The sequence below is a fragment of the Prunus dulcis genome, chromosome 2 (genome assembly GCF_902201215.1).
Source record: "Prunus dulcis chromosome 2, ALMONDv2, whole genome shotgun sequence".
Taxonomy (NCBI): Eukaryota; Viridiplantae; Streptophyta; class Magnoliopsida; order Rosales; family Rosaceae; genus Prunus; species Prunus dulcis.
The window spans coordinates 3,185,745-3,204,662 of record NC_047651.1 but is presented as its reverse complement, the minus strand read 5'-3'; the positions used below and the strand labels follow the sequence as shown (position 1 = coordinate 3,204,662).

At 35.0% G+C, this 18,918-nt stretch overlaps 2 protein-coding genes across 2 annotated transcripts in view; both read left to right on the top strand.

Moving 5' to 3' along the window:
• The first annotated feature begins 4,064 nt into the window (after positions 1–4,064).
• Positions 4,065–5,291, top strand: LOC117617462. Its single transcript, XM_034346842.1, has 2 exons — positions 4,065–4,616; positions 4,950–5,291. The coding sequence occupies exons 1-2, from the start codon at positions 4,065–4,067 to the stop codon at positions 5,289–5,291; spliced, it is 894 nt and encodes a 297-aa protein (XP_034202733.1).
• Positions 5,292–16,846: 11,555 nt separating this feature from the next.
• LOC117617460 overlaps positions 16,847–18,918 on the top strand; it is a 2,432-nt gene continuing 360 nt past the window's right edge. Inside the window, exons 1-4 of the mRNA XM_034346837.1 lie at positions 16,847–16,985; positions 17,228–17,243; positions 17,348–17,398; positions 17,678–18,872. Of these exons, the coding sequence (XP_034202728.1) occupies positions 16,847–16,985; positions 17,228–17,243; positions 17,348–17,398; positions 17,678–18,872 (1,401 nt within the window). The remainder of the gene's footprint in view (positions 16,986–17,227; positions 17,244–17,347; positions 17,399–17,677; positions 18,873–18,918) is intronic.

Here is an 18,918-nt window from a genome sequence, read left to right as displayed (position 1 = left end):
AGCCTTTAGTGGTGTTTTGTTGGTGTAAACAACCATAACGTGACTATAGTTTTTGGTTGTGCATTTCTTGTTGATGAGACTGCTGATACATATCGTTGGGTACTCAGAACTTTTTGACTTCTGTGAAGGACAAGAAGCCTGTATCTATTGTCGCGGATGGGGATGAGGCAATGCGCGTAGTGATTGATGAAGTTTTTCCCGATGCACATCATCGTTTATGTTCATGGCACATCATGAGGAATGTGAACGCCAATGTGAATAACTCAAAAATTGTAAGGAAGTTTAGCTATTGTGTGCATGGTGGTTTGACACCAGTGGCGTTCGAACAACATTGGCAGCATATGATAGATACATATAATCTAAAAGGCGATTGGATCGAGATGATGTATTGTAAACGGAAACGATGGACTGAAGCGTATTGCTAGGGGGCATTTTTTTGGTGGGAATACCACCACACAACGTGTTGAGGGTATGCATAAGAACTTGAAGGATGGAATTGGTAGAGGCATGAAGTTAGTGGAGTGTATTCCGCGGATTGAAAGATCCTTATTGAAGTTGAGAAATGAGAATGTGAAGGATGACTTTGATTCGAACAATTCACACTTACTCCTTCTTACACACCTCCGATCACTAGAGGAACATGCAGCTTCTATTTTTACTCAACATTTACAAGTTGATAAGAAATGAGATAAACAATGAGGCAAAATTAATTCTCGTGCAACCCGCAAGAAACAATGACGATCCTCGTGTTTACAAATGTTCCAAATTTGGAAGACCCGATGAGAAATGGAATTAATTTTCCAAATTTTCCAAATTAATTCTAGTGTACTACCAGAAAGAGCAATATCTTCAGTGTTCATACAAATTATTTGAATCCAGTGGAATTCCGTATTGTCATATGTTTGGAGTTATGAAATGTAATCATATGGATCAAACATTTCCAACCTTAATAATGAAGAGATGGACAAAGGATGCAAGACGTGGAAGTGAATTTGTAGTCAAGTCAGATGATTTCCCAACGAAACTGTTCAAATGGCTAGGTTTGGGTCATTAAGCGCTGATTTTAACAAGCTTTTTTTATGGGTCGCAGACAAAAGTCGGTTACAAGAGGCTAAAGGCTGAATTTGGGAGATTAAGTACTTTCGTTGAGACATGGAAGGAGCAACATGAACAAACTAGTCTTAATCTACGATGCCATAATAATATTATAAGAGACCCCATAGTTGGTAAGACAAATGGGAAGCAAACAATGAGAAGCAAAGGCAAAAAGGCCCCACAATGCGGAGAGTGCAAGGTTACTGGTCACAACAAAAGAAACTGTCTAAATCGCATTATTGGTGATAGAGCTAAGTGAAAAAGGGGTTATATAAGTGATGAGAGCGACATTCTTTCTAGTTTTGGACCACAAGATGATACAACTGTTGGGAACATAACATTTTCTTCCTCCTTGAGTGTTGGTTATGGGACTAAGATGTTGTCCTCTTCTTATAAAACCCCTAACTCGAGCTTCTCATATGGCGAAGTGTTTAGTGGCTCCACTTGTTACACCTCTGATGGTTTCACCTTTAAGACACCTGAGTATAGTGTATTGCAATCACAATTTGACACGCAAGGCTCGCCACCTAGAGATCGTAATAGATTTTGGGTTCCATTCACCCCAATAAAATGACATAGATTGTAGTACTTCCACTATATAAATGGTTTAGGTTTTATGTACCAAATATTCATTACAACCATATTGTTCATGTATTTCTCCAACTTTTGGCATGACACATATCATTAGTGTTATTTTGTATCTATGTTAATGTTATATGTATGAGTCATGATACATTAATATTTATATGTATTTTTTGTTATGATTTTGCATGATTAGAATGGTTAGATGCAATAAATTCCATTGTTTTTAATCCTTAGGTTAGGTGCTTAATTATGAAGATACATGGAAAATAAGAAAAATCAAATGGCAAAGTTCTTTGGCAATTGCCAAACAGTCGATATGACTTTGCAACATAAAATGGCAATTACACATTGTATGTTTGTCACTTTCATTGTCCAATTCAGAATGTTTTCACCACCAAACTTTCATAATTAAGTTAGTTAGATATAGTCATTCTTAGTATTTGTTCAACTACAAATTTGACATAGTTAACAACCAATCTTTGTGGGCAAGATCCTTTACTATTTTTCAATATGTGCGCTATTGTTCATAATGTGCACTTGCACGTTTAACTTTGAATAGTTTAAATCTATTAATTATGTTCAAAAATATATTTTCACACAAAATTCTTTAAATATCAATTTGTATTGTTTATATAGGTTTACTACGGTAGTCGATCTATGGTGGGTCATAAAGTTATTATAATGTGGCATAAATATAATAATCAGTTTCAAAACCTAATATTATCCAATTAGTCATAAGTTGAAATGGAGTAGGATGATTCCTAAATTGACAAGAGGATTAGGGCTAGAGACACATGCGGCTGAGGAGAAAAAGAATTTGGAGTTTAGTGTGATTGTATTGGGAGGAGAGAGATAGATTTCGAAAAAGGAAAAGACAAAAAAAGTTTTAAAACATAAATTAAAACGCACATTTTTATTAAAAGCCAAAGGTGAACCCAATAAATAAAACGATGTTGTTTAAGGAAAAACAAGAGTTTAGAAAATCATCTTCTTCCTTGCTTAGGCCATCTCCAACCCAATGACCTAAACCAAAAATATCTCCCAAAACCTCTCCCAACCTAAGAAAATGAAGGACTCAAAATTTGGGAAAACCCAAATTTGGACCCAAATACCAGTCCCCTTATTGCCTAGAACCAAAACTATTTAGTGGAGCCCACGCTGAGGTGGCACAGCCCATGTGCATAAGAAAAACGCTAGGACCCGCGCTGGAACCAGCTCTGGTGGGTTTGTCTGTTGCCCACGCCACGTGTCTGCTCGTGGTGAGAGAGCCGTTGCAATTCCAATGTCTCTTTTTAAAAATAAAAATAAATAAATCTAATAGTGTCTTTAAAAAGATATTGGGCCCACAGGCTGGCTTTATTCCAGCTCAAAGTGGTGTTGCAATTCAAATATTATTATTATTATTATTTTAAAATTATAATAGTAACTTTAAATTAACGATCTAGATTAAATCTAATTTATTTTAATAGTAAAAAAAAAAAGATTCAACGGCTGAAATTTAAATCCAACGGTCAAAATAATAACTTTAATTACTTCAAATCAGATCCAACCCCAAAACTCACTCCAAACTCTATAAATATTCACTCATTTTCTCAAATAATCTGCCAAAAATATTTTTTATATTTCTCAATTTATTTTTCCTTTGTCAATTTCATCAATCTCTTTCATTCTCATACTTTTGATATCATTTCAAGCACATCATCTTCTTCATTCTCATACTTTTAATATCATTTGAAGTTTTCAATGGATAATCGTGGCAATTGCATCTTTTCCTTTATGTTTCATGATGATTCAGATGATGAAGAACATCATCAGAGAGTGATAGAAGCCATTGTCCACCATACTTCACAGGAGAATGAAGCCACCAAACATGGTGGGTCGGTAGTCGGTCGTGTGTACAAGAACCGTGAGAGAGAAGATCGTCATAGCAATCTCATGTCTGACTACTTCGTTGAAAGGCCACATTTTAATACCACCGACTTTCGTAGGCGGTTCCGAATGCAGAAAGAGTTGTTTTACCGCATCTTGAANTATTATTATTTTTTTAAAATTATAATAGTAACTTTAAATTAACGATCTAGATTAAATCTAATTTATTTTAACAGTAAAAAAAAAAAAAAAAAGATCCAACGGCTGAAATTTAAATCCAGTGGTCAAAATAATATTTTTAATTAATCCAAATCAGATCCAACCCCAAAACTCACTCCAAACTCTATAAATACTCACTCATTTCTCAATTAATCTACCAAAAATATTTTTTCTATTTCTCAATTTATTTTTCCTTTGTCAATTTCATCAATCTCTTTCATTCTCATACTTTTGATATCATTTCAAGCACATCATCTTCTTCATTCTCATACTTTTCATATGATTTGAAGTTTTCAATGGATAACCGTGGCAAGGCCATCTTTTCCTTTATGTTTGATGATGATTCAGATGATGAAGAATATCATCAGAGAGTGATAGAAGCCATTGTCCACCATACTTCACTAGAGAATGAAGCCACCAAACACGGTGGGTCGGTAGTCGGTCGTGTGTACAAGAACCGTGAGAGGGAAGATCGCCATCGCAATCTCATGTCCGACTACTTCGTTGAAAGGCCACATTGTAATACTACCGACTTTCGTAGGCTATTCCGAATGCGGAAAGAGTTGTTTTATCGCATCTTGAATGATGTTGTCAACCACGAGCCATACTTTGGCCAAAAAAAAAAGGGGCTAGGTAGACAAGGGCTATCCCCTGAGCAAAAGTTAACTGCTGTCTTTCGTATGCTCGCATGGGGATGCTCAGTTGACGTGACCAACGAGTACTGTAGATTGGGTGAAAGCACAGCTCTTGAGTCACTCTGTAAGTTTTGTTGCGCTGTTGAAGCTTTGTATGGCCAATGGTACCTCAAGTCTCCAAATCCAGCTGACCTTTACAAGCTATTGCACGAGGCAAGCAGTCGAGGCTTCCCAGGCATGTTAGGAAGTCTTGACTGCATGCACTGGGAATGGAAAAATTGCCCATATTCTTGGGCAGGCCAATTTACTAGTCACCAAAAAAAAAAAAACCCCATTGTTGTGCTAGAGGCTGTGGCCTCGTACGACACATGGATATGGCATGCCTTTTTTGGAGCCACTTGATCCAACAATGATATCAACATTTTAGCTTGTTCTCCATTGTTCAATGATGTGGTACATGGAGTGGCTCCTCATGTTGAATATATTGTCAATGGAAATCAATACCATTTGGGCTACTATTTGGCAGATGAGATCTACCCTCGTTAGGCTACTTTGGTGAAGACCATCTCTTCTTCTGATAACCCAAAGAAGAGCCTTTTTACACAAATCCAAGAAGCGTACAAGAAGGATGTTGAAAGAGCATTTGGAATACTACAGGCTCGATGGGCTATTGTTCGGTGCCCTGCACGTATGTGGTGCGAGGATAACCTCCACTCAATCATGATGACGTGTATAATTTTGCACAACATGATTGTGGAGGATGAATTCGAATATGTTGAAGATGAATCTGATGATGAGGATATGTGTCCACAACGATTCAGGAGGGCCAGAGCAAGACAATATGTGCTGGAGCCAAGCATTACATATGAGTACCACCAAGATAGGTAGACTCTCTCTGATTACATGATTCGTCATAATAGATTTCGATCTCCACATGTGTATCAGAGTCTCCGACATAATTTGATCAATCACCTTTGGAAGAGCTTTGGAGATGGTGAATAAGGTAGACAATTGTTTCAATCCTTATTTTGTGTTTCAATTATGTTGTGTGTGTTTTTTTTTATGTTGTGTATTTACTTTTGGAATAAAATTAAATTTATGGAATTTCAATTCTTTTTAGGTCAAATTATTCAAAAAAATTAAATTATAATGTTATTTAAAAAGATTAAATGAAGAAAAGTTTTCCATAAAAAAAATAAAAAAAATTAGACTTAAACCATTTTTAAACAATTTAATAAAGTTGCGGACTCAAAATTTGAGTCCAGAGGGTTTGGAGAAAAAAAAATTTGAGTCCAAGCAAAACTCTCTTATTCTCCTCTCTCTATCTCTCTCTCTCACCCACCCCAAATCACCCATCTTTCACTTGTTTTTCGAGTACAATTCAATTTTGGACTCTATTCTTCAAGGTTTCAAGTGTATCTCTCACTTTCTAGAGAAATTTCAAGTTATGGTTTTGAATTCAATTTCTCTCATTCATTTTGTTTGATTTTGTTCATTTAATCCCTTTATTTACATGAATGGTAGAGAATAGAATGAGTAGTTGTTCTTCATTAATTATTGAATTCTTATGGTGTTTCTATTTTGTAATTTTTGTAAATTCTCAAACTTTATGTTTATATTTTTTTGGGCTCATAGTGATGGCCACCAACTGTTCGACGAAATGCTCTAAAGAACCTCTGAGCTCTCTTTTTAGATGTGTTGTATGTATCTCTTTGGCTTCTTCAGTTCTTTTCTTAGATGGTTTGCGGGGTTTGAATATTTATGAAAGAGGGAGTAGATGAACGTATTCTAATTTCTGCCATTGGAATTGCAATTCCTTTCACACCAATTGGGAGCATGATGGGATTTGTTGAGCTCCTATTATCATACTATTGATTTTTGGTGGTTCTATTTTTAGGATATTTTTTTGTTACCAGGTGGGCAAGAGACTCTACATTATGGTTTATAAAAGATGGCTTTAGTTAACTAGAAGAGCAAAGGCGGAACTATGTGTAGACTACATTGGGCTTCAACCTAGAGCAAGATTTGATAAAATACTGATTTGGTGCAAACTTTATAAGGTAGCATTCTGTTAGAACTTAATATTGGGTTTTGGGATTATGTCCAAGACCCAATTCCAATTGAGATTTATATTGGGTTTTATTCATACAATTTTTGGTATGATTCTTATTTTTTTATTTATTCACAAGTTTTGTATTTTTCTCAGGCCTTTCACTTGTGAAGTATTGGGAAGAAGCCCTCAATCAAGAAGTCAACTTCACAGAAACGCTGCGAAGGCAAAGTTGTAACTACTTGGGTGCCGCAAAACAAGGCGACAAAGGGAAAAAACAACCGTTTTATTGTAACCACTGAGCGAGGGAAAAGTTCCACACCATACCAAAATCCTGCGGATCACCTTTTGTTTGGCATAAGGCGATATATACACAAGAACCATAACTCATATGATCCTGTGCTACATGTCAATATCACTGACCATTTATCTCATAAGGTACATATCCAATTGCATTTCAAGTTTGTGCAATTGCTTTTCACAAATGCAATTACCTATATACTATCTGGAATCCAATTGCATTTAAAGTGTGAGCAATTAGATTTCACATATGTAATTACCTGCCCACTGTATGGCAATTGGATGAAATTTAAAAATATGCAATTACCTAACACAAAGTTTGCCCTGTTGTACTTGCATCTAATTATATTATTAACACTTGCAGAATATTTTGATACATATTAAGGGATGCGGAAACAACAAACTTTGTGGTTTATGGTTTCAAAATGAATTGCCTGGTCAAGTGAAGGTTAAAGTAGCATCTGCGGGGTTTTATAATTTTGCAAATTTTCTTGCAACAAATGGAAAGAGAGACAAACACCTCCTAATGACATTGACGGAGCGTTGGTGGGACACTACATATACATTCAATCTGGATGAGGTCGGGGAGCTTACAATAACCCGAAAGAACTTTAGTGCCATCACAAGTTTACCCGTTTGGGAAGGCTTTAGAGTATGACATCTCCGCTCACACAAAAATTGAGGAGGTGGTGAGGCTCTTTGGGGACCCCATTCTAAGCATGCTTAATGCCAAGATGAAATACAAGGACATTGTTGATAAGTATAAGAAGTGGAAGCCCCAAACCCCTAAACAAGAAGACCAGTTAATGGGTGGATTCATTCTCACATTGCTTGGCAGCACTTTATGCAATGATAATAGTGAATCTGTGTATTTATAATATTTCATGCCAAGCTTGGCGAAAGTTGAGGAAATTAAAGACTATAATTAGGGCAGGCTGGGTTGGCATGCTTGTATCTGTCGATGGATGCTCTTTCTCAAAGGCTAATGGCAAGCGCATTAGGTTATTGGCGAGTATAAGAGTTTAGTCATTTTATGTTGGTCGATTAAATGATTATTACAATTCCTTGTGATGTGATAATGTTGTTGTCATAACTAACAACGGTTGTACGTTTTTTGTTTATAGGAATAGGCGTGCGTGTACTTGAAGCCATTTGCTTTAAGTCGACCATTGATCGATGCAGATTATGTGCGTCGGGCGTTTCTCTGGTTATATGCCCCAGATGTGTGGGAAACATCCCACAACTTGGAGCAGTTTAGGACAACACTCCGATATATCACCATTGATCAAGTGAATTGGCATCTGTGGGAAATCAAGGATGCGATCCTACATGATTATGTGCAAAACAGCATTCTTATGACAAAACAAAGGATTCTACTGCAAGGACAAGCCGGGTATGCTTGGTATTTATGGGAAAGGGTATCCGTGCAAAGCCTGGGTACACCAGAGCCGCGAGTCCCAAAAATACCCCTTAGAACCATGCTTAAAGACATGAAAGTATTTGCCTTGGACAAAGAAACCAAAGCATCAAGTAATGGCTTTAATGCAAAGGACGGGTTTGCCGAGTCCATGGAATATCGAGGGTTTCGAAATCAGTATATGATGTATACCCATTATTTAAGTATGGATAGGGAGTTAAGTTTTACTGTTCGCAATGGTCCTTCATAATATAGTTACATAATGCAAAACAAAATTTGATTCATGTCATATCACTATGTAGACTATGACAGATGGTGTGACTTCCGTTGCTCTGAGCGTTCAAGGTAGTGTAATTAAAATTCCACCATGGACTGTTCAAGTGGTGCAATGTGGAGATGGTGATGATTGTGAAATATTGGATATTCCAAGAGGCAAGTCTAACATCTGTGTTCGACTCCCGGAGGATGTCAAATGTGTAAGTTTGAGGTCATGTCTACGTGATTACAATATTGACCTCGAAACTACAATAATATATTAACTTTATTTACATTGCATATTTGAACTAAAGGTAAGTATATTAACAACATCAGAACTATTAGATATAAATAGTGGGCTAAATTCTTTACTCTTCATTAAATGCATGGTTGCTAGGACAATCATAAGGGAGCTTCGACAGGTAATGTTGGATTGAATTGATTTTAGAAGTGTTACCAAATTAATGCAATCCACTTAAGTACTGGATTTTTGTTATATACATGGCTTATATGAATTCAAACTCCACTCGCTATATGTTATGGTAAATGAATTACCTTTAATTAGAATTATATGCAGAGGAGTAATAACTTATGTTAATTGGATTTGTAAATATAAACAAAATATTGTGTTTTAAAACCTAATAATGTTTCTTTTGCAGGAGTTAAGACTTGCAAGACAACATCTTCATGCTAATGTTGATGCAATACAGGCGAGTAGTTAAGATGTTTATGTGCCATATTTGTTATTCTATTTTAAGTTAAAGATTAGGCGACATATTTATAATTGCAGTAATCATCAAAGATTATGACTTTGTTTTTGTAGGAGAGACACACTAAACACAACCATGACCGCCATGCTGGAAAAGAAATTGATGATGGGGAAGTTGATAATCAAATTGATGATGAGGATGATGAGTTTGGTAATAACAACGATAATGGGTTTGAGACTTCATGTAAGGATGGTGAGAATGCAGCGGATGATGACAATGAGGAGGAAAACGAGAAGGAGGACAAAAATGACCAGGAAAGTGAGGAGAATGATGAAAACGACCAGGAAAACGAGGAGGAGGACGAGGAAGACGAGATATTAGTGGAGAAAACCAAAACCAAGTGACCATCCCCTAAAACCGAAGAAAAAGGAGTTGTGGTGAAAATGTAATGCAAAGGAGGGGAGATGCATACCAAAGAAAAATTAGTTGCGATTAAAGCAAAAGGCAAAGCACCACTATAAAAACACAAGACCTCTTTGTTAGAACCAGAAGCAAAGCCTATTAGTAAAAGGCTAAGGAAGAAAACTTAAATATTATTATGGGTATTTTGTTTTTGTGGTATACATTGATAAAATTGTGAACATCAGAACTGAGATTATATCTTTTGTGGTAGGTGTTAACTGTTAGCTTATGTAATTTGTTTGATGCTACAGAATTATTATATAATGATGTCAAATATGATCGTGTATTGTTCACTCTCAGTGGGTTCAATTTGTTAATTCCAAAGGAAGTGACCATAAGATTTATTATATAATGATGTCAATATGATCATTTATGCTCACAAAAATATATTCTGGTCAATCATGACAGTCCCATTACTTAACCTTGTTAGTGGCGCCGAGGTCTAGGCTGACCACGGCCTATACATGTTTCTGGTATAGTAACTTTGGATTTTTTTTTTTCGGAACATAAACCCTCTTTTTTCTAACGGTGACATTCGCTACATCCTTTGTTTTAACCTCAACATTACCAATCTTCTTCCCCTTCGCCGTAAAATCAGATGCATTTTCCATCACTTTCAATGCTTCACTTATCACATCACGCAATTGATTTTTTTTCATTTCGCAGCAACTGAATAGCAAATTCATTGTACATTAGAATCATACTGCAACAAACAACAAAAAAATATTTAGCGTTTCATTGCGTGTAAAACATTTTTACTATAAAAATGGCACAGGCGCAATGCATACCCGGCCATGCCACAATTGACGATAATATTGCATGTGTCTTATGACAAAAATGCCACAATCCACACCATTAGGTTTGACGAGATTGGCATCAAATGGGGACACAACAGAAAATTAGGAGAACGTCCACCCCATCTCAAATACCGACAAAATGCCATTATGAAAAACGGAGTCTAGGTACAACAACTGTTGCATGAACAACAACATAGTCGACATAAGTAACATCGAGCAAAAGAAATACATATAAGTGCATTGAACAAAAGATTCTCCACTTACAGTAAGTTGGCAATCGTTCTCGCATTTCTTATTATGACGCATATCAGGTAAACTGTCCCAAATTTCTGCTTTCTTATGGAAAATGTCACAAACCAAAAGATACCAATGACCAATTACATCATAGTGCATCAGAATATATATTTGCAAAAAAGTGGTATATTCATTATCACCGATAATTCACATAATTGGAGCTTGCATATGAAACACACCTGCATGTAATCCTTTAGTCGCCCATCAAATCTTGCGAAATGACAAAGCTTGTGTGTCCTAGCACATGACGTCATACGATCACCGAGACGCACCAACTTGGCGCTTTCCTGCATATTATGAGATATAACACATCGCCTTTAACCAAAAAATATCCTTCATTAATCTTTTCCATTTACTTACTGACCAAAAATACGTAGGTAGGAACCACTTTGTGGAGCTGGTATCGTATAAATATTATGCCATTACATTAATTACCTATTACAAGATAAGACACGATTCACTACAAAATAGAAGCCCTTTTCCGAGGGCAAGAAGGCATTTTGTCGTTGCAAAAAGCCTTTTGCCGTCGCAAATACCCTTTTTCGACGGCAAAAGTCTGTCGGAAGTCGTCGCTAAAAGGCCGGTTGCAAATACTTCATTTCCGACCATTCTGTCGGAAATAATGTATTTCCGACGCCCAGGCTTCGTAGCTATTGCTTAAATTTCTACCGGAAATGGATTTTTTAAATGACCCTACATATTTATTTCCGACCGTACCTGTGGTCGTAATTACTTACTTGATTGTCGAAAATAGTTCTTTTATCGTGACTTCTTGTTTTTGCGAAATCATATTTTCAACCAATGAGTGTCGTCAGAAATACTGTTTTCGACAATGATATATTATTTGTGAGGGCTAGATTTCATCGCAATTATCATTACCGACCAAAAGAGTTCGTGGAAAATATATAATAGCTCGTCGGAAAAGAGTATAACAAAATATTTTCGATGAGCAAGTTACGTCGGAAATATATATTTCCAACCACATTTAGTCGTCGCAAAGTTTGTCGCAAATAGATTAATCCTGTCGGAAAATATTTTCGACGAAAAAGTGGTTGGAAATATAATTGTTTCGACCCGATTATGTCGTGGGGAATGTTGTTGGAAATAGGCAATTATTGTCGGAAAGTATTTCCGATAATAAAGTGTTTGTTGGAAATATGCATTACGAGAGGGAAATGTGGTCGAAAAATGTAATTATTTTATAAAAAAATTAATAAAAAGAAATTTGAATCATAATATTTGCTATAAATAGTTTTCTAATCATCCATATTTAATTGGTAATATAAAAAAAAAATCTTACGACACCATACTGTACTAAAATTTTAAGCGTTCAATTAAAATTATTCTAAATAGTTAAAACATAAACAATCCCCATCATCCTTAAAACATATAAGCAATCCGCAAATATATCAGAACCTTGAAATTCAAAATACATATTGTAGCAAAATACAATTGATGTTGCACTACTCATCTTCAAGGTGAGCATCTGAACAACTTTCTACATTGTCCTGTCAAATAAAAGGTAATAATTAATAAGACATAAATCGTTTAAGAATAAAAATAACAAATACAATATTTAACAGTGAGCAAAATATTGAAATGAGAATAAAAGAGTTCACCATTGGAGCAGATTGTCTTGAGCGTGCATAAGTATTTGAGTTGTTTTCCCTCATACTTTGAACTAGATCTTTCAATTCATACAGCACACTTTTCAAGTCCTTCACTTCCTCCTTTAATTTCTCATGCTCTTCTTCACGTTCTAAGCATATACGTTTATTACAATCTTGGTCATCTGAGGGATACACATCTTTTGTACTATAGCCACCACCTAAGCCAAGGATACGACCGTGACTTGGCCCACCAATAACCTCCTTGTATATATCCCAATCATCTACTTCATTCTCGTCTTCCGTTGCAGCAACCTTTTTATTCTCCATTTTTTCCTTCAATGAAATAGTAGAAATATAAACATGGATATAAAAATATGTCATGAATAATTTAAAAAAATTTTAAAAAAAGAGAAACAAAGTAAGGGCAACGTACAAAAAGTTCTTTAGCCTTTTCACTTGGCCAACTTTCTTCTCCTCCATTCTTAGGCTTACTTACATGGAACTTTTTGAAACAATCAATTGGACTCGGTTCAATTCCAGTTCGATCAAGCTATTAAGATTTAAACAATGAAATTTGTTAGGACCAAATTTGGAAATAACCACAAAAGGAATAGTCAACAAAGCAACAACCAAATGGATATTTTTACCTCATCTTTTCTGTACTTTTCCATTGGAACAGAACCTGTGGTATGCACAATTGTGGATTTCGACCTATTAGACTTGTTTCTTTTACTTTTATCCTGCACGAAAAAAGTAAATCATAATCGAATATCAATTTAGTGAACCCATATAAGGCATTTATAAATAAACCAAAGCATACACTAGCGAGTCATAACAATATTATTTTAAATTGAGTTTTTACCTGCCATGTAGGCTGCAACCAATGATCAACCAGTTTAGACCAAACATCTTGAGATATCCCTAATGGGCAATGAGTGTATCTATCACCAGTAGTCTTGTATTTCTTAAAAACGCTATTTCTCAATGCGGACATCCAATCGGAATGTCGCAATTTAATATGTTGTTCGAATGCCTCCCTCATCTCTTCCTCTGAGCATGTGTGTGTGTATCCTGTTGCGTTAAAGCGATCATACAGTAAATCCATTTGAGTTGATGGAAATGTTCTAAATGTTGGCCATGCTCCATCGATAGCCTGATAAAAAAGTACTCCTATAGTTCGCACAGCTCCAGTGGTTATAATCCTGAAAATTTAAACCAAATTTAAATAAATAAATAAAAATGAATCTACATAAGAAATGACTAACTTTGCAAGCCTTATACATTACCTTCCTCTACGTATTAGAATTGGAGTGCCGTTTCCATCTTTACCCTTAGCCTTCCCTCTACCTTTTTTTATTCCAATAGTTGAACCTAATAAAAAAAAATACAAATATTTGAAGTACTGGGGAACTTCTACTACAACCAATTTTTCAGTGCGAATCAATGATATATGTATAAAAGCATTACCTTCTCCATTTGATGGTTCAGTTTCAAGAGGCATGTCTTCCATTTCATTATCATGTGATGGCTCAATGAGGTCATCACGTTGGTCTAAGGAAGGTCTAGATGACTGAGGATGTGTAATGTCGGATGCTCTATTCTGATTCTTTCTCTTTCTTGCCCTGGCTACAATTTATAATAGAGAAAAAAAATTAGAAATTAATTGAGAACTAATCATATAATTGAAATACATATATACAAAATAAATTCAAAATAAATATTCAAAATAAATAATACATGTTTCTTGCATTTCGTTATCATGTGATGACTCATTGGAAATATGGCGATCTAAGGAGAGTCTAGATGACTGAGGATGTACAGTGCCTGATGCTCTATCTTGACTCTTTCCCTTTCTTGCCACGGCTATCATTTGTAAGAGAAATATAAACACAAAACATAATTGAAAAATTAAAAACTCACATAATAGAAATACAACTAAAAATAATAATAGAAACAAGAATTTAATCGATAATAACACGCAAATAACTCATACATGTTTGATTTGTCTCTTGCATTTCGCGATCATGTGATGCTCTATTATTGCTCTTTTTCTTTTTTGCCATGGCTGCCATTTATAATCACAAAAGAACCCATGTCATAATTAAAAACAAACATAAATAAAAAATAGTACTTTGATAAAGAAACATAAATCAAACATAAAGAACCCATGTCATGGCTTGTTTGATTTGTCATAATTAAAAACAAACATAAATCAAAAGAACCCATGTCATTTGATAAAGAAAAGGTGTGAATGGCTCAATGGCTTCCTTGATATTGCTGAGGAGAAGAGGAAGCAAGTCAAAGATAGAAATCCAAAACAGACTAGGCTGCAGAGTTTTCTGTTTTCTGCAGAATAATTCCAAATTCAAAAATTTGTCAAAAATCTAATTTAACTCCAATTTGAATGAAATCAGTTTTGAAATACTCATCGAAATGTCTATTTTTCACACATCAAAACCCCAGTTTAAAACGTAAATATGAACTAGGCCATTTTGTCCGGAACAGAACACATACTCAGATTTCTGCATAAATGCAGATCACATTCTTTGACATTCAGTTCTAATAAGCTTTAAACACCAAAACAGTCCCAAATTCGAGATAAAATGACTATTATCCTCTTCAAACTCAGAATTATCCAACACACCCAACTACCAAGGCCACAAACTTGAAAGTAGAAACTTACCCAACTTCCACTTCAACCCAAAATTACTCTTAGTTCTCTATAGGTTCAACCCAACCCAAGGTAGAATTCCAGCACACGTTTTCTATATCTATAACAATACATGGATATTAGCAAAAATATAGTAGGTTACCTGTATGGCTCAATCAATGGCTTCCTTGATATTGCTGAGGAGAAGAGGGTTTAGGGAGAAGACGTATGGAAGTTTTTTTTTCCTCTTTGTGGCTGCTGTTGAAAACTAATAACAATTAGGGTTAGCAAAAAACCTAAATTAAAAAAGAGGCTTGAGCGGCAAACAAATAATTAATTTGGGCTTTCCCCCACTTTTTTTGGGCAAGCGGGAGTTAATTGCTGATTTTTTAAATATATTTTGTTAAATAAATAAATTAATTTAAGAAAATAAAAGAAAGGGCTTTGAAACTTGATCACATTTGAGATTAGTATTTGTCAAATATACATTTCCCCCTGATTTCTTTTTTATGTAATCTTCAACTTATGACAAAAACGATGTACACATCTATATTTTTACTTCAATAATTGAATTCCTTAAATTATTTGAGATTGATCTACATCTATATTTTTTAGTGTTGATCACATTATCTATACCTAGTTGTATGTTCAACTCCATTATGTTTCATATTCAATGATAAAACAAAAGGAAGGATCAAGCTAAAATTGATGGTCTTATAGTACGAAAGACTTTTATTTGAAAATTCGAATACAATCCAACTTTGTTTACATTACTAATTTCACTTAATCCAAATTAGGCCAATTTAATCCAAATTAAATTCATTTATATTAGTAATTTCACTTAATTCTTTTGATATGATGATGAGGGAAATCAACTTTTTTATATTATTTGATAATTTGATATCTTTATCAATCGGAAGAACATGTGATCAAGAGTATTTGAAAAACTAAAAAAACTATTGACATGTTAAGTATGATAATTCGAATACAAATTCGATATAGTATCGCATTTTAGGCCAATGTAATCCAATCCAATCCAATTTAAATTCATTATATTAGAATTTCACAATTTCTTTTGATTATGAAGTGAGGGTTTCCTAAGGAAACATTGAAAATTAACTTTGAAAAACTTAACTCGAATAGTTTTGGAAGGCCAAACGACCTCAAAATGCCAAAATCCATCATATGTCACAGCGTAGCGGTGAGTTGGACTCGTGGCGTCGTTCCCTTTCCGAAATGGTATCTTGCATCCTAATCGGAGCTTGGACGACAAATCTGCAATTCCCACTACGTCCTTTTTCTAGCTCAACCGCGATAAAATCTGCCATCTGTTCTACATCACCTCCTCGACAAATACATGATAATTATAACCCACAACTAAAATGTTTGGTCCATTTGTTTAGATTGTTTCTTGCTCGTGCTGGGATTTATATGAAAGAATAAAAGAAGATTTGCAATGATACAAAAAAATTTGCTCCGGCATTGGAAATAAGATAAAGAATGAACAATTAAGAAAAAAATTCTGACTTTAAATGATGGAGAATAAATAAATTAAAATTAAAATTTTGAGAGTCAAAAGTTCTTTAACCAATAAAAAAGCAGAATACAAATTTCTATTTATAGAATTTACCAATATTAGTTTTAGCTTACCCTTTTTCTTTTTCTTTTTCTTTTTTTTTTTCATCTGAAAGTTTTAGCTTACCCTTTTTTTTTCGTCTGAAAGTTTTAGGTTAACGTTTTTTTTTTTTCCCTTCTTAGGTTAACGTTTTTTTTTTTCCCTTCTTTCATCTGAAAGTTTTAGTTTACCCTAATAGTATTCAACCTTCAACAGCAGCAAAAAGAGTAAAAGATACAAAGACATCCATAACTTCACACGCTGTGGTGATATATTCATATGCATGTGGTTCCGTTGCGTCTCTGCTTTTGCTGCTGCAATCAACACCAACAACTCTGTTGGCGGAGCTTCGGGTTGGGATCTCTCCTCCAACCTGCAAGCATGGGCTACTCACGCCACTTTCCATGTTGGCGACTGTCTTGGTACGTATCTAATTTAATTTAATTATCCTTTTGCTCTGTTTTTCTACCTTCATCCATCCATCTCTGTCTTTCTTTATTAGCTTCATCTATAATTCACTGTATATGTTTGGTTCGTCAGAAAATTACGAGGGAAAGAAAGATTATGATTTTGTTGATTTAGTAATTTGAGGATTATATGAGTTTTTCACTTTATTTTCTTTGAATTTGTATATGAATTTGTCTCTAATCACTTTTGCTTTCAGATCAGGATTCTGTTCGGTTATTGGCAGTAGAGGGTTGGGCCAGATCAGGATTCTGTTTTCAGATCAAGATTGCGTGACCCTTTATTGTGTATTCTTCCTGTCATTGTTAATTTTTCACAGGTATATCATATTTTTTAATGGTATTCCAGACTATAGCCAGACTAAGGTAAGGTAATCATTTTTTTTGTGTGGCTTGGCTCTTATTTTGACTCTTCTTTTATATGCACGATGGGCAGTAGAGTACAAATTGTTGATATGTGAATATGTACACTTATGACTTGCAAGTAAATCAAAGACTATTCTATTCTCCCCTCCTAACTTTTGCATAAATTAAAAAAAAAAACATGAGTAATAAATGTGGCTTTGATTTTGATGTCTTTGATATAGTTTTAATATTTGAATTTTTGGGAACAGAGTTCTATTAATATTAACTGGAACTTATTTATGTAGAGAAATGCCTATTGATAAATCTTGGATGCAATCTGGAAGGTCGTCAGAAGATTATTTTGCAGGAGTTGAAAGTTTTCTCAATTATGCATACAACCATGTTAAGCCGGATGATTCTAAGATCTTTTGTCCTTGCTCTAAATGCAGTAATAGATATAGACATCTGAGGTATGAGGTACACAAGCATCTTCTTTATAACGGAATTAAACTAACTTATACTACATGGTATTTGCACGGTGAGGGTGAGGATGATGATAGTGATGAAAGTGATGAAAGTGACAGTGACAATGATGGAAATGATGTGGCCAGTACGGAGCAAGACGATGATATGCATGGTTTAATAGAAGAAGGTTGTCCACAAGATCCAAATGGAGATGCGCACAAGTTTTACAAATTGTTAGAAGAGGCAGAACAACCATTGTACGCAGGTTGTGAGTCGTATTCTAATTTGTCTTTTGTTGTGAACCTGATGCATATAAAGGGTATCGGTACTATGAGCAATAAAGCATTTGGTATGTTGCTAACATTGTTGAAAAATGCATTTCCTTTTTGTGAGAAGTTACCTACAACCACCAACGGTGCAAAGAAAGTTATTTCAGATTTAGGTCTTCATTATGATAAAATAGATGCATGCAATAATGATTGCATCATTTATTATAAGGAGCATGCAAATGCAACGCAGTGTCCTACATGTAAGCTTTCGAGATGGAAGGGACAAGGAAAGGGTAGCAAAAAGAAAGGTAAAAGGGTTCCATGGAAGGTGCTTAGATATTTTCCACTCACACCAAGACTTCAAAGATTATTCATGTCATCCAAGACAGTTGTAGATATGAGGTGGCATTTTAAGGATCGTGTAAAAGATGGAGTGTTGAGGCATCCGGCAGATTCTGAGGCTTGGAAATCGTTTAATCAAATTCATGAGTCATTTGGTATGGAACCTCGAAATGTAAGACTTGGTTTGGCAAAAGATGGATTTAACCCTTTTGGGAACATGAATTTGCACTATAGTATTTGGCCGGTTCTCATATATCCATATAATCTTCCTCCGTGGATGTGCATGAAGGAGCCTTATGTTTTCATGACTTTACTTATTCCTGGGCCCAAGGGTCCATGCCATGACATCGATGTATACATGAGACCATTGATAGATGAATTGCGAACATTGTGGGAAATTGGTGTTGAAACTTATGATATATATGTAAAACAGAATTTTCAGATGAGAGCTGCACTTCTTTGGACTATCA

Bases quoted from the DNA above. Each gene is read 5' to 3' on its own strand.
- LOC117617462 (XM_034346842.1), top strand. From the start codon at position 4,065: ATGGATAACCGTGGCAAGGCCATCTTTTCCTTTATGTTTGATGATGAT. The intron at 4,617-4,949 runs GCAAGCAGTCGA...TACCCTCGTTAG, and splicing joins TTTACAAGCTATTGCACGAG to GCTACTTTGGTGAAGACCAT.